The sequence below is a fragment of the Zea mays genome, chromosome 5 (genome assembly GCF_902167145.1).
Source record: "Zea mays cultivar B73 chromosome 5, Zm-B73-REFERENCE-NAM-5.0, whole genome shotgun sequence".
Lineage (NCBI taxonomy): Eukaryota > Viridiplantae > Streptophyta > Magnoliopsida > Poales > Poaceae > Zea > Zea mays.
This window is the reverse complement of record NC_050100.1, coordinates 5980257-5995984: the sequence shown is the minus strand read 5'-3', so window position 1 is coordinate 5995984 and position 15728 is coordinate 5980257. Positions and strand designations below refer to the sequence as shown.

The following is a 15728-nucleotide window of genomic DNA, read 5'->3' as shown; positions in this document are numbered from 1 at the left end:
GGAATACTTCCCCTTCCCCGCCCCCGTTTTCCCGTCAGGCGAGAATTTTTCCCGTTTACATCTCCAAGAGGAAAGAAACTTTCATATACCCATCACCTGACGAATGAATATCCCCGCCCCGCGGTGTCAGGGACCGTAATGAGAGGTATCCAGAGTACGTCCCTAATCACGCCTGAAATACCTATGTCACAAAGCAAGCGTATTCCCAACCTTTCCAAATCCACGTGGGATTATGAATCGCGGTTCGTCTGAGGCTCCGCATGGCCAGCCACGATTGCTACGATTCGCCCGAGGCCCCGCACGGCCAGCCGCAATTGCTATGATTCGCTCGAGGCCCCGCACGACCAGCCGCATTGCTACAATTTGCCTGAGCACCGCCTTGGGAGAACAGTAGCTCTGCCCGGATTCCTGACTCACCCGAGGCCTCCCTCGGATGGGGAACACATATCCGACTCGCCCGAGGACACCTCGGACGAGGCTCTGTAGCACGCCCGCCTCACCAAACTGCTTCGACCGCATTATATGTGCATTTAATGCAATCTGTACGACCCCTTATCTAGCCGACTACTCTGCCGCGGGCACCAAAGTCAACAAAGTACGATGTGACCCTAGTCCCATCTACTTTTTACCGCCTATGGCGCAAGTACAAGGCATTATATTCTTGCGCTTCGACCACTATGTCAACCACTCATGCGTGACTAACAACAGTAGTTACCCCAGCCTCGACCTCAAGACAAATATCCGCCTCGCCCGAGCCAGCCTCGGCCAACTATTCCATACGGAAAACGCGGCGCCGCCTGATCTTCTGTGAACCCCGCCGAAGTCAGGATAACTACAGGAGCGACAACGCTAGTGTCAAATCTTCTTACACCATCCCGGATAACGTTCGGATCAGATCTTCACATACTTTTTACCATTCCAGCACTGTTTCATTAGCCCCGACTCGACGCCTTGGAAATGTCTCGTCTAAAACTCCTATACAGGATGGGCCGATGGGCTTGGGCGTGCGCCCTTGCTGCCGACCGAACCTTGGATCTCTGCGTGGTCAAAGATAAGCTGTAGGGATCAGGCGTCCTGTCGCTAACCGAAAACAGCATGCATGGACGCGCCGCCATCCTGCCGGCCAGGCCTCTACAGGGCTCGGACTCAAGGGCCGCTCTGCCGGCCAGGCCTCTGCAGGGCTCGGGCTCAAGGGCTGCCTCGTCGGCCACGCCGCTACAGGGCTCAGACACGCCTCCACCGTCCACGACAGTAGCGAGCTACACCCCTGTACACCTTGGTCTTCTCCTTGCACATATAAAAGGAGGGGGCCATGGCCTTCCCAAGGCATGCGGCAGAAAAACGTTCACACGGGACAAGCACACCTGTGTAACACAACACTTCTCCACTCGCTCTTCATCTCGTATATTGGCACTTGGCATAATTGCTCTCAAGATACTTGGAATCTACTACAAGCATTTATATGCAAGATAATATTAGTCTCATCCATCCTCTACTGAAAGTAGGATCTTTCCTTGCCTGAACCAAGATAAATCTTATCTTTTTTTTTTATCAACTCATCCGAACAGAGGCACGCAACATAAATTCACTAGTCGGTTTGAGGCCCTCCCAATCCAAAACACCGACACACGGGGAATCTGGATCAGTGCCCATTGCTTTGCTACGATGACATCTGTTCTTGACGGCTTCTATGACCAGAAAACTTTTGAGTGAGAACACTATAACAATGGAAACTGCGTCCGTTCATGCACGGGCTAGAAGAAGACCTCGTGAAGCAGCTGGATCCCCAACCCGTACGTCGCATTCACTTGCTAGCTTAAGGTAGCCGGCCGGCTGAAGCCGACGTTCTTGAATGAATGTGCGCTCCAATTACCGCGTGATCCAGGCAGCTCGCTTTTACCGTTATCCAACGTCTAGCTGATGATCATAAGATCATGCATCATCAACCAGCCAGCCAGGATCTGTACTAGTGAATTCCGGCAGTAGTGGCAGTGAGTCTTATCATCAGCAGGTCGATGAAGCATGCACCTCGCATGATGCAGAGAGAGTGCAGGTCGCAGCACGTACGTGTTGAAGATCATCACCGCCGCCACTGCTAATGCATGGCAGTCCTTCCACAAACGCGGTTGTCGCGCACGTAGTTAGTAGCTAGGCGAACAATGGTGTTGTCAGCTTCGAGATACGTGTACCGACTGCTTTAATTAGCGTATGAACGTACGTGTGTAACGACGTCGTCGTTGCTCGATGCTTTGAACCTGCGTCGCCTAGCCGCATGCAATGGACGAGAATGCTGAATGCGCCGGACGGATTTTGTCGCGTGTGTGATGTGTACCCCTCCGCGGCCTCGCAATTGATTCGCAGCACGCAGCAGCAGGTCGAGCCAAGCACCGTACGTCGGGCACACCTCCATGCCGCCAGCTTCAGGCGAGACGCGCCACGCGGCCCCAGTCGACAGTAGTCTGCTATGCTAGCTGCTAGCTCCGGAGGTGGTGCTCCCGCCGAGCATGGGCCGCGGCGCCGGAAGGGATCGAGAGCCGGCGGCCCTGGCACGTGTGCATGCACTCGCCGCGCGACATTCCTTCGCGGCTAAGCTACAACGCCACCAGCCCACCCCCACCACCGTCGGTTAGGGATGCCCAGATCATCCTCTGCCGGCCGTCGGATCAGATGGAGTCCCTGTGGCGGGGCGGATATACTAGCGGGCGGCTGAATCTAGCCACCCGTGAAAGAAGACACCCCACGTCCCCACCCACGTAGCGGTGGGCCACATCAGCGGCGGGGCCCACCTCGCCAGGCTCGGGGGAGCGGTCTCTGTTTTTCTTCCCTCTATAAGTAGCGGGCGTTTCCTCATCGTTCCTCCCTTTTCCCCGATTCTCTAATCGCCCGCCCCCACCTAGTATTCTGGAATTGCGGACACAAGGAGATGCTGTCCGTGCAGGAAGCCCTTGAGCTTGCGTCGTCCAGCTGCGGCACGACGATGGACGTTACCACGTGCGGGTTCACGCCGTGGGGGCCCGAGTCGTGCCCTGGCCTGGAGCAGGTGATGGCGTCGACGCCGGCCGCGGCAGCGAGGCACCCGGACCCCGAGGAGGAGGAGAGGCGCCGGCGGCAGCGCCGCAAGCTGTCGAACCGGCTGTCGGCGCGCCGGTCGCGAGCGCGGAAGCAGCAGCGGCTGGAGGAGCTCCGCGCGGAGGCGGCGCGGCTCCGCGGCCAGAAGCGGGAGCTGGAGGCCAGGCTGCAGGCCCTGGCGCGGCACGGCCTCGCCGTGCGCTGCCAGAACGCGCGGCTCCGCGCCGAGGCCGCCGCGCTCGCGCGCAGGCTCCTCGCGATCGCGTCGTACGCCCAGCAGCCGCAGCATAAGGCCGGAGTCGCGCCCGCGCCGGCGGCGGCGCTGCTGGGGCTGGCGTCGCTGACGACGTAGGCGGCTGGCGAGAGGGACGTTCTTCTGCCCGGTGGAACGAAGTCTCGCGCCCACTCGCAGTTGCAGTCTCGCGCTCTCGCATGCTATGGTGAACTGGAAACATGCATGGGCTGAGGGCAGTTGGGCACACACACCGAGGCTTGCTAGTACGGTGCATGCAGCGGTCAGCCGGTAGCACTATACTATTAGTCCCTGTTTGGGAACAAAGTTTTTGAAAACTACAGTTTTTGAAATATTATACTATACTTTAGTTATGACAATACCGTAGTTTATAATACCGCAGTTTTGAAAACTGAGGTCCAGAGCTAAGTTTAGAATGCCTTAAAACAACTATAGTATTTGCAATACTTCAGTTTTGAAAACAGAGATTTTACCCAGCTTGCCAAACACCATTATGTATATAATACTGCAGTATTTGAGAATACTGCAGTATTCTTCCAAAACTGCAGAAAAACTTTGTTCACAAACACCCCCTTACTAGTACAGCTAGAGCTACAGGGTACAGGGTTCCCGTGTTGACGTGTAAATTGCATAATCGTGCTACGTGTAGCTTGATGTGAATATTATATTTATATCACCTAGAAGGGGTCGGAGTCGCTGAATCTACGTCGAATACCTAAACTATAACGAGTAATTCAATTTAACTTTTGATGTTTTTTATCGCTTTGCATCTTGTAGGTTAATCCGTGGATTTGACACGATGACTGCGCTATGCCTCTGATGTTTAACATGACTGAGAGCATGGACAAAAATATAATACTTATACTATAAACATATAGTTTTGTCTAACTTTTACCTAGATTTAATTATATTTTACTGCACTTGGATCCGCCTCTGACTGTGTTTGTCTAGACCGTTGCTTGCATCGAGAAATATCACTAGTGTGATCTAGTGGAAAACACAGAGAATCGAGGTATAGAGTATCGCAATTTTTCACTTCAGTTTTTTCTACGTACTCTCTCTGTCCAATTATATAAAATATAACCATCACTGGTTCAAAGACTAAAAAATACATTTAATTCTCTTTATAACATTGCATGCATCGATGTACGTGTGCGTAGAAAGAGTACGTCTTACATTATGGGATAAGGACAAAAAAACGGTTACTCCTTATACTGTGAGACGGGGGAAGTAGTTTGGAAAGACTCTTGCCGAGTTTTAACATATATATATATTTAAAGAAAGCATGGAAAAGGTGCTTACATAATATTGGCTATCTTATTGACACAATTATTAAGAATCAGAAACGAAACTGCGAACTTAAGCATTTTGTATATTCTTTTGACCCACCTGGTGCAATTATAGTATATACATACACATGCAAACACACACATATATAAAGTCGGTTTTTCGTTAAACCCATCCTGGCATCCTCTAAGCACCCCGTATTTACTTATGCATGGTCTTATGCGTCTGGTTGTAAAACAAAAAAGCAAAAAAAAAAAAAAAAACTGTTGTAGACCTGCAGTTGTACACTTGTACCTTGTACCTGACCGTCTCGAGTCTCGACACAGCTTGGGCTGCGCTGCACACGCCAAAAGCACTCGTCATCCGCGGCTTCCCTCGCAAGACCGACCGAGTCCAGCAGAATTTTGAACCTTGGCGCCTGGAATGTGCACTGGCCCAAGAAGCGGCGGAGTCCTAACCCCACGCGGGCCGCGTCAATCCCTTACACCCGCATCAATCTACCGAGCCCAAATTCAACCAAGCCTAGCGCAAAGCGTTATCGCAGTTGTCTAATAACAATTGTATTGCTGCTATACTATTCCAGTCCATATTAGTCGTTCGATTGACTCATACAGTGCAGCGAGTGGGAGGGTGAGGGGTAACCGACAGGATGCTGACAGAAGTAGTAGGGATGACAATGAGCCCATTTCCGATCCTCGACGGAGAATTACTCTATTAGAGCTAGTTTGGGAGTCCAATAGCCAAAGAGGGTTAGAGGGGCTAAAATTCCCTTCTTATTCAAAATTGAATAAGGAGAGGATTTTAACCACTCCAATCCCCTCTGGTTTTGTGTCTTCCAAACTAGCTCTTAGATGACGAGATGGAGAGATAATACTCACCATGGGGAAAGGTAACGACAAAAACTAATCCGCATCAGAGATGGCGGGGCCGGGTACGATTTATTGCCGCCCATCCCCGCAACCAGACGGGACCTCGATATGACAGGTGGGACCATTACCTTATGATGTGTTTAGTTTGAGGAATGAGCTAGTCTATCATCTTCTCACTTCTCACTATTTTTGTTTGGTTTGTGGAATAAAATGAGTTGATCCATCACCACCTCATTCCTTATAGTTAGTTAGTTAGTACTAATACGAGGAATTAAGTCATTCCACTAAATTTGAGGAATGAACTCATGATGCACCACCTCAAGTTGGATGGTTTGATTCCTCAAACCAAACACTCTACCAAACACTCTATTAGTGTCTCAAATGTCTCAGTGTCCCTGTACCAAATTCCGTGATCCTCAATTCCTCATCCATTCCAATCCTTCGGACCGACACCGGCTAACCCTAGCTTCTGTTTGGCTAGTGCCTGGCGGCTGGTTTGGTGCGCATTGCGCTCCGTCGGCGACCCACCTCTAGCCCTCCATCCGTCCATCGTCCTACACTCGGACTCTCGGCTGCTTGGCTTCCTGCTGATCCCAGACATTCAGGTGAGCAACTTATGTAGCAAATAAGTTTAGTATCACGCACAGATCTGCATGACTACAGTTCATGCATGGTTGTTGATTTGCAGTCTAAATACTGCTACCTAAATCTGCAATTTTAGTATTAGAAGTCGGCACCAATTGACAGTGGTACCAGGCGGCCATGTCAAGGCCCACGGAAGCTCATACCATGTTCAATTGTTCATGTTGATAGCACCAGTGGCACTCGACCTATGAGGTTATCCGCAAGCGTTCACCTTAAATTTTTCTCCCTATATTACTTTTTTGGATCACATCATCAACATTTTACCCCTATTTTTTCATCTCCCGCAGCGGTTCCTCCTAAATAGTCCCCCTATATCCCACTACACTATAAAATATCATTTTCTATACATACTTTTCATCTACTATAAAATTTTTATCTACTAACAATTGAAAGTGAGCTCACATGAACAGTGTTTAGAGGGGAGAGAGACAACGCCAGAATGAGAGGGAGAGAGAAGGTTACCTCCGCATAGAGCGTCTGCTAGAGGCAGCCGCTGCGGCGCTAGGGGGCGCCCCGTAGCTGGCATGCAAGCTACAGGGCAAGGGGAGGGGGCGTCGCCTGGCTCGGCTTCTCGCTGTCGCCTCACATGGCGGCGACCATGGACGGCGCGGCCGACGGCTCCAGCGGCGTCCCGGTGCAGCAGCAGCACCACGGAGGCCTCTTCTACCCTCCCGTCATCAGCTCCTCGCTCGCGCCCTTCTGCTACGCTCTCGGCGGCGGGCAAGGCGGTCTCGCCACGTCGGCCGCCGACGGTGGCGAGGAGTTCTACGCCGGGCTCTCGTCTATGCCGCTCAAGTCCGACGGCTCCCTATGCATCATGGAGGCCCTCCGTAGGAGCGAGCAAGAACGTCACGGTAATCATAATACAAGCTAGCTCCTCAACCAATGCTTCTCAATGGCATTGTTCCTAGTCCTAGGTCGGCACGAGATCTTCCGAGCATGCACTAGCTCGATCGTACTTGCTACAGTCGCGTTCTTGGTTGGTTGGTTGTTGTGTAAGCTAATAAGTGCGCTTGTTTTTCTAGTATGTTCCTTGGATGGTTCTGAGTGACAAGTTCCTGTCCCGTGATCGACCAGGGGTGGCGGTGTCCTCGGTATCGCCGAAGCTGGAGGATTTCTTGGGCGCGAGCGCGAGCACCGCAATGGCGCTGAGCTTGGACAGCCCCAGCTTCTACTACGGCGGCGCCCACGGCCACGGCGGGTACCTGCAGCCGCTGCAGTGCTCGATGGTACCCGTCTCGTTGGGGGACGACGTTTACGGCGGCTGCCACGCGCAGATGGTGGACGAGCAGTCCGCCGCGGCAATGGCAGCGAGCTGGTTCTCAGCCCGCGGCGGTGGCGGTTGCTACGACGTCAACGGCGCCGGCGCCATCGAGCCGTCGCAGGGCCACCCGCACGCGCTTGACCTTTCCATGAGCTCCGGGACGGGTTCCCAGTCCAGCAGCGTCACCGTGTAAGCCGGCGCCAACGCCGACGACGTCGCCGAGTACGGCGCCGCGGACGGCAGCAAGAAGCGCGGTGGTGGTGGCGGCGGCGGCGGCGGCGGGCAGAAGCGGCCCACCGTCCACCGCAAGTCTATCGACACGTTCGGCCAGCGCACGTCGCAGTACCGCGGCGTCACCAGGTATCCCTCGTATTCTCCCCGTTCCCGGACCGGCCGTACGCCGCGGCCGTCGCTGTCCCGCACGAGTCGCTCACTGGCCGCGTGCGTGGTTTCCACCGTGCTAAAAGCAGGCATAGGTGGACGGGGAGGTATGAGGCGCACCTCTGGGACAACAGCTGCAGGAAGGAAGGCCAGACCCGGAAAGGCCGGCAAGGTACGCGCGCGCCACTTCCTGCCGCCATGGCAGCCAGCCTACGCCGTTCATCTCAGTCACCTAGCCGTAGAAGTAAACTCCCCGTGCTCGAGAGTCTAACTCTAATGCGCTGCACTCCCGTGCCTCCCTGTCCCTGATCCTCCTTCGCTCATCCATGGCATTGGTTAACTTCCGGGACGTACTATTGCCACTCCCTCCTTGCAGTTTATCTCGGTAAGCACGCGCATTTTGCATTTAATTACTGTTCACCAGGACCAGTGATCTTGTAGTAGTAGGGCACATGGTTCAGGTGTGTGTGCCTTTGTAATAAACAAGCGGTGTCTGAATTTGTCTCCTTTTGTTCTTTGGGGGCGGGTTGGCTAGGTGGGTATGACGTGGAGGAGAAGGCCGCGAGGGCGTATGACCTGGCGGCGCTCAAGTACTGGGGGGGGGGGGGGGGGGGCGTCGACGCACGTAAACTTCCCGGTAATGAGCTGCTGAACACAACGATCGTCTGTCTGAACATGGTATGGTGTGTGTACTGCTGATAGATCTTTGCACACGTCTGTTTGCCGATTCAGGTCGAGGACTACAGGGAGCAGCTGGAGGAGATGAAGAACATGACCAGGCAGGAGTACGTCGCTCACCTGAGAAGGTACTGGTCCTCTACTCCTCTTATCTGATCTGATCTGATGCCTGCTTTAGGACGGTCTGTTCTGGTCGCGAACCGTAGCATGCATGCATGCTCACATGGATCGCCCGTCTGTTGCCACTTGCCAGGAAAAGCAGCGGCTTCTCGCGCGGCGCTTCCATCTACCGGGGAGTGACCAGGTTTGTGCGCGGACACACAGCCTATTTGCTTGTTGTACTGAATGTTATTGCTTGAAGCCATGAAGGTTTTACTGAAACGAGCCCTAGTATTTCCCGCAGGCATCACCAGCACGGGCGGTGGCAGGCGCGCATCGGCCGCGTCTCGGGCAACAAGGACCTCTACCTGGGAACATTCAGGGCCCCTTTGGTAGGGCTTATTTTTCAGCTTCGGTTCTGGCTAATGCAAAAGTTGTGTCAAACACCTCTTTTTCAAATGACTTCACCAGTGAAGTGCTTTTCCAAAATGAACTAGAGGGCATGAGCCAAAAAAAGTGGCTCACCCGGCTTCAGCTCACGTTATTTTTGCACAATAGCCCTCCCACCAGTCCAAATTATTATTTTTTGGTCCTCCCCTCAATCCTTAGCCACGTACAGGAGAGATATACATATACAAGGGTCTTTCTGAAAAACAACCTATAAGCCGTTTTGCCAAATGATTTTTAGAATAGCTTTGACTTATCTAAATAAGTGGTTTCACCTCGTGAGCCAGAGCTCAAGCCGTTTTTGGAGAAGCCAGAGCCCTGCCAAAGGGGTCAGTATGTGTCTTCCCTCTCACCTTCTCTCGATTCCAAGTCGTTATCGGTTCATCCGTCTAGAGAAGAAGCCTCCGACTGCAAAACTCAACTCCTATCTGTCACGCATCATGATGGCCAGTGCCAGTGCTCCGCTGCCGGGCTATCCGTTGCCGTCGCCGAGGCCGCGTGTCACGTTCAAGGGAGCAGGGTGTCCAGTCCCAATGATCGAGAACCGAGCGAGCCCAATGGATGCCCTGGCCGGCTGGCCCTCCCCCAAAGAATGTTTTGCCCTGCGCGCTTTTGGCGCTCTCGCGCATTGCATCGCCACGGCGGCCCCAGTGGTGGTCTCGCTGCTCTCGCGTATGCAACCGGCTTGCTTTTCCTAAGGCTGGCTCCGGGCTGCTGGCCGCTCTCGGCTTTGGCGCTTTGCGTTCGCAGCGCACGCTCGATGGCTGGCGTCGCTTTCGCGCTTTGCTTGCCCGTTTGACCGCTGCCGCCCCACAAAAAAGCGCATTTCCGATGTGGCTGTCCTGTCCTGGCGCGGGCCCTGAGGCGGAGCCGTTCCTGTGCAGGCACGCAGGAGGAGGCGGCGGAGGCGTACGACGTGGCGGCCATCAAGTTCCGGGGCCTGAACGCGGTCACCAACTTCGACACCACGCGCTACGACGTGGACAAGATCATGGACAGCGGCACGCTGCTCCCTGGCGACCAGGTACGGCGCAGGAAGGAAGGCGGTGGCGCCGCCGTGGCGCTGGTGCAGGCCGGCGGCTGCATGGCGGACACCTGCTGCAAGATCCAGGCGGCGCTGCCTGCCGCTGTCGAGCGGGGCGGACGGCAGCGGCAGCAGCACCAGGACCTGTTGTCGATCTCTGCTGCACGACACCGTGTCCGTGGACACTGCCGGGACCGGGGGCAGCGCCAGCGCGCACGTGTCGAACGCGTCGTCGCTGGCCCCGAGCGTGAGCAGCAGCTCCCGCGAGCAGAGCCCGGACCGGGGCGGCGTCAGCGCCAGCCTCGCCATGCTCTTCGCCAAGCCCGCGGTGGCGCCCAGGCTGGCCTGCCCACTGCCGCTGGGGTCCTGGGTCTCGCCGTCGTCGGCTGCCAGGCCCGGCGTGTCCATCGCGCACCTGCCGTTGTTCGCCGCTTGGACCGACGCTTGAACGAACATCCGTGGCGTTATAAGGGTAGACAGTGGATAGGCGAAAACTGTGCTTCTTTTGGTTTGGTTAGGTAGCTGGGCAAGGTTTAGTTGTCAAGTCAGCTTATGTCATGGGCTGCTTGGCCCCTCACGACTCCTCCTCCATTTGCGTCGGGACGAGGTTTCTTTTTGTAATACTGGGTGCTAGCAGCAGCATGGATCTCCTCCTGTAGCTAAACCCAACACCATTTTGGAGTAGGATGGTTAGTGTTCATCTCCTAACTTCAATTACAAAAAAAAATATGCCAAGGTTAGTTGAAACTTGCTGAATTCACTCGGATGAGCGATCGTGATAGTGCTAGCACTGTCTCTACCTCTCCAACGCCGACTCCGTCGGCGACTGCTTTTGATATGACTAGAACATGGGGCGCCCATACGGGCGCCTTATCGGGATAGCTGATTGTTATAGAGGAATTTAATTAACTCTTTGTCACATAAGTTTCTTGTTCAGAGAACCACTAAGAAAAAAATCTTAGAAAATGAAACAAGCATGAACCAGGAGGCAGTAAGAAAAAAATCTCAGAAAATGAAACAAGCATAAACCAGGAGACAGTGTTCTTAAGGCATTAAGGCGTGGCGAGGCGTTAGACTACTTGCTTGGTTCCATATAATGAAGGATTTGGCGAGGGCGGGTGGGCGGACCTAGAGAATGAGCCGACCCACTGGCAACAAGTTTGATTTCTAATAACTGCCTTTTCCACCACGAAAGAAATTATTTGGTTTCTTGCTCTTATGAAGTATAACAATAATGATGATCCAAAATATCAATGCATCAATCTGGCAAATTTGCTAACTGTCCTGTGCTTTATAGGACGCTTTTCCACCACGAAAGAAATTATTTTGGTTTCTTGCTCTTATGAAGTATAACAATAATGATGATCCAAAATGTCAGTGCATCATTCTGGCAAATTTTTTAACTGTCATGTGCTTTATAGGACGTAAAGTTTGGTATTACCAAGTTCACATTCACAACTATGCTGCACCGTATATTGATGTCATGCTTTTTAACAGTAATTTTGCATTTTAAGACACGAATAATCTGCATAGAACCTTTGTATCTTGTTTATAGATCAATTATAATTCCTGCTTCACTCTCTCATGCTCTTTTCTTTGCACAACAGCGCATGAGGACATACATTGGTTAAGGACCGCACCATGCGATGAAATTGTGTTTTTATGCTTCTGTTGACTGGATTGCACTACCAATGATCATCCAACTTGCAATACGGTGTTGGCAGTGTAGAATTGACAACATGATTGAATTAATGGAAGCAGAGATTTTGTAATATTTTTGCAAATTAACAACACAATGAGAATCTCAAATGGGAGCAATTATTTTCCATAGTAAATGCAAACACAATGACAAATAAGATTCTGTAGTTTCAAAATAAGCTTAAAAGACATGCAAAGAATTAACTGTCGGCACAACCTTATTTGTCACTTGTTTTTTTAATTATCAACCCACCAGCGGGATCGACATAAGACCCTATCACTTCCTGCACATAGCCAAAACTAAAGCTCAGACCGGTGGAAATCGAAATTTTAAAGCTCAGACCAGTGGAAATTGAAATTTATGCGTTAACAAGTAGGCAACAGTACGTTTTAGATCTGATTGGCTTGAAGTACTTGCTAGTGAGAACTGGGGACAGGGTAACCAAGCTCGAACCAGAGCATGGGTTTCTCACGCGCCTTATTTTTTCTTTCATTTTATGCTCACCTTTACGACACTACGTCTGACTTCATTCAATGAAAGATTTGCTGATCTATTTTCCATTATCTTTCGTACAGAGGTGCTCAATCATCTTCACTTTCTGATGTAGGAAAGCATGAACCACCGTGACAAAGATCTCATTATATTTATTTAAAGGTGCTCAATGGTTCCATTCGTAACAATCAAACAACCAATTCATCGTGGAAAGCTGAAACCAATTAAGCCTCCCAATCACCTAACAATCAAACCACTAATTCACAAAAAAAGGCAAACAGTGGAATTAACAAAACCACATGTTTGAGGAGTGAATCTAAGAACAAGCATTCCACGATCTGAGCCAACACCAGGCAACTGACTGAAAAGTCGAACCGAACTCAGCGTGTGTGGCACCGTTGGCGTTGAGGCGGACACCGTCGATGGGCCACAAGTCAAAGTGGACGACGATGAGCGAGAGGCTGAGGCAGTCGCGGTGATGTATGCCATCACACACAAAGTTGATGTCGAATGCCGGCTCGGGAGCATGAACTTATTAATTATTAAACGAATTTTAAATTAGGACGGATGGAGTATTAGAATGAGATAATCAAGGAAAACATGGTTTCATAAAATAAACCTTGAGGAAAATAAAATGTATGTCTCAATTGTAAAGGTTTAAGAACCATTTTTTTTGAACCTGTTGAAGTTTCACCATCAGTTCCTCGAGTTGCCAATAAAATCCTTGCTACAAATGTCGAGTCATCGAGCACGACAATTGATGAGCCCCAAATAATGGTGAGTCGCGCATACAGTGTACTGCAATATCGAGTCATCGAGCAGGACAATTGATGAGCCACAAATAATGGTGAGTCGCGCATACAGTGTGCTGCACGCGACACGACGGTACGAGGGATGTCCGGATGTCCGGATGCGTGCAGGCGGTTCTCACAGCACGGAGGCACTCATCAGTCATCACTACTACTTCACTAGCTAGCTAGCAATACTCCTACTCGCTAAGTAGTGGAGATCGACACGAGCCAGGGGCAGCCGAGGAGGCGGCAGGGCGAGGAGGACATGCACGCGCAGGACAAGCCCGTCAAGTTCGGCGACGTGCTCGACGTCTCAGGCGAGCTGGACGACCAGCCCGTGGCTCCCAGGGACGCCGCGCGGCTGCAGGCCGCGGAGCAGTCCGTGCCCGGCGGGACGCAGAAGGGCGGGCCCGCCGCCGTCCTGCAGTCCGTCGCGACGGTCAACGCGCGAGCGGGCCACGTAGGCAGGGCCCAGACCGCGTGCCCCGTCGCCGACGCCGGCGCCACCATCACCGAGACCGAGCTCGCGGGCCGCCGCGTCGTCACCGAGTCCGTCGGCGGGCAGGTGGTGGGGAAGATGGTGACCCCGGCGCCGGTGGCGATGACGGACCCGCCGGGCGCGCTGGAGAAGGACGCCGTCACGATCGGCCGCGCGCTGGAGGCTGTGGGCGCGATGGTCGGGGACAGGCCGGTGGAGCAGAGCGACGCGGCGGCCGTCCAGGTCGCGGAGCTGTGCGCCACGGGGTCCGACTCCACCGTCCCCGGAGGCCTAGCCGCGGCGGCGCAGTCGGCGGCCGACTAGAACGCCCGCGCCGCGCGCGACGAGGACAAGGTCAAGCTCCGGAACGTCCTCTCGGTGCGTTCTACCTACTCTGCCCTTGTTTGTTATTTTCTCGACTCGCAACGCTGACCGACTGGCCGTGAGTTGCGTTGCCGTTCGTGCAGAACGCGAGGGAGAAGCTGCCGGCGGACAAGGGGGCGACGTGGGAGGACGCCGAGAGGGTGGTGTCCGCGGAGATACGGAACAAGCTGGACATGGCGACCACGCCGGGCGGCATGGCGGACGCGGTGACTACAGCGGCCCGGCTCAACCAGGAGCGCCCGAGGCCATAGGTCGTCGTGGCCTTTATATCCCACTAGCTAGCTCCTCTCCTCTGTGTGCATGCGTGAGTAGTAGATATTTATGAAGACGAGACGGACCAACTTTTTTTATTGGATGCTTGGTGTGCTTGTTGCGTTGCTCCTCGTCAGTCCTCCATGCATCTCGCCATCTATTTATAACTCTCTCTCTCTCGTCTTCTCTGTCAGCGTATAGATCTCAGAGGAATACACACTAGCCAGTGCAGTGAAGTGAAGCAGTGCGGTGCCTCGATCTTTCTCTCTGCTAGCGCTAGCTAGCCATCTCGTCAAGCAGTGTGCCGTACACGGTACACGGACTGCTGGGTCACGGCTGTGCATCAGTGCTTTTTTTTCTTCCACGCGGCGGCACCACATAAGACAGAAATCCGCCGATTGCGGAGAGGGCTTCAAACTCCAGCCGTTTTTAACTAGAAGTAATGTCCAGGCAGTTCTCGCCGGCTACATACACTGGACTCGCGAGTAGGGATTGTTAAGAACCCTTTGCTACCGAGTGTAGTCCAAAGGCTCCTTAACTCATAAACACAGAAGACACAAAGATATATGAGACACTGATATTCTCATTCATGTATTCAGCTCACTGGTTACAACAAATGGTAGTGTCCTCCTCTATATATAGTGCACAGTTAGGGTTTCGGCTAGATGGGCCACATGGGCCTTCGGGGCCCAAACTGGTTTCTTAACACTCCCCCTTGGCCCTCTTGTCGCGAGATACACATGTCCCAAAACTCCACAAAACCCAGTGGGAAAAATTTGGAGAAAGAGTACATGGCTCACGCTTGCTGTGTTGCATGATTTGTCTCATTAAAAACCATATGTGAGAAACTTCTATTGAAAACTCACATAAGGGGAAAAGAGTACAAATCACCTTTTTCCTCATTTAATCTTAAGACTATAATTAGGTATTTGAACTTCATGTTCAAGATTCAATTTAGGGGTATGCAAATTTCTCCCCCTGAGAACCACACTTTTAAGTCTTTTATAATTGCTTCAAGTCCATCCTTTCAATGATGGATGCAATGCTTAAATGGAGATATACAAGATGCTCTTGTGCCTTATTATGCAAGACTCTAACGTGGTTCAACATATGCCTTCTTGATCATATATTAATGGGATTTTCATACATAGCACATATCCCATCATTACTTACGCAACACAAGCTTCTTTACTTCATAAGTTGGTAGTGGGATTCCTTAATCCACATTACTTATATCGTGGAGTGTTTCTTATTCAAAGTATACATCTTCACAAATCTTTATGCTAGACTTTGGTTCCCATATGAGTTTTTCATTGTTGACACAAAGGTCTACTTTCTGACTTTAATTCAATTATGATTTGCCACAAAGGGAATTCATATTCACATTTAGATTCATGTCTTGATCTTCAATTCAAAATTTCTCTACCCTTTGGATGTATTGGAGGGCATTCATGATCCATACACAAGGTATTTACTTATACTTAGTGCCATTACTGATCCAACACAATGACACATAGTGTCTACCTTTCGTGTTATCTTCATGGTGTATCGGCATGGTATTTCCTCCCCCTCATCCTTAGGTTCTTATAGGTCTGGGTTCACAAATGACCGACCAA

At 52.0% G+C, this 15728-nt stretch overlaps 1 protein-coding gene and 2 pseudogenes across 3 annotated transcripts; all 3 read left to right on the top strand.

The window, feature by feature from the left end:
* The first annotated feature begins 2867 nt into the window (after positions 1-2867).
* LOC103625846 (ocs element-binding factor 1-like) lies at positions 2868-3888 on the top strand. Its single transcript, XM_008646245.4, has one exon. It carries the CDS (start codon positions 2924-2926, stop codon positions 3419-3421), a length of 498 nt encoding a protein of 165 aa, XP_008644467.1. The 5' UTR covers positions 2868-2923; the 3' UTR covers positions 3422-3888.
* Positions 3889-6586: 2698 nt separating this feature from the next.
* Positions 6587-10694, top strand: LOC103625845 (AP2-like ethylene-responsive transcription factor ANT pseudogene; annotated as a pseudogene). Its single transcript, NR_163272.2, has 8 exons — positions 6587-6977; positions 7201-7747; positions 7858-7940; positions 8145-8153; positions 8304-8574; positions 8700-8750; positions 8850-8937; positions 9877-10694. The product of NR_163272.2 is annotated as an AP2-like ethylene-responsive transcription factor ANT pseudogene (transcript).
* A 2886-nt stretch (positions 10695-13580) lies between these two features.
* LOC103627975 (seed maturation protein pseudogene) lies at positions 13581-14154 on the top strand (annotated as a pseudogene). Its single transcript, NR_163875.1, has 2 exons — positions 13581-13854; positions 13944-14154. The product of NR_163875.1 is annotated as a seed maturation protein pseudogene (transcript).
* Positions 14155-15728: the final 1574 nt, after the last annotated feature.

What these genes read in the sequence shown, in the direction of transcription:
- LOC103625846 (XM_008646245.4), top strand. Translation starts at nt 2,924, where the DNA reads ATGCTGTCCGTGCAGGAAGCCCTTGAGCTTGCGTCGTCCAGCTGCGGC.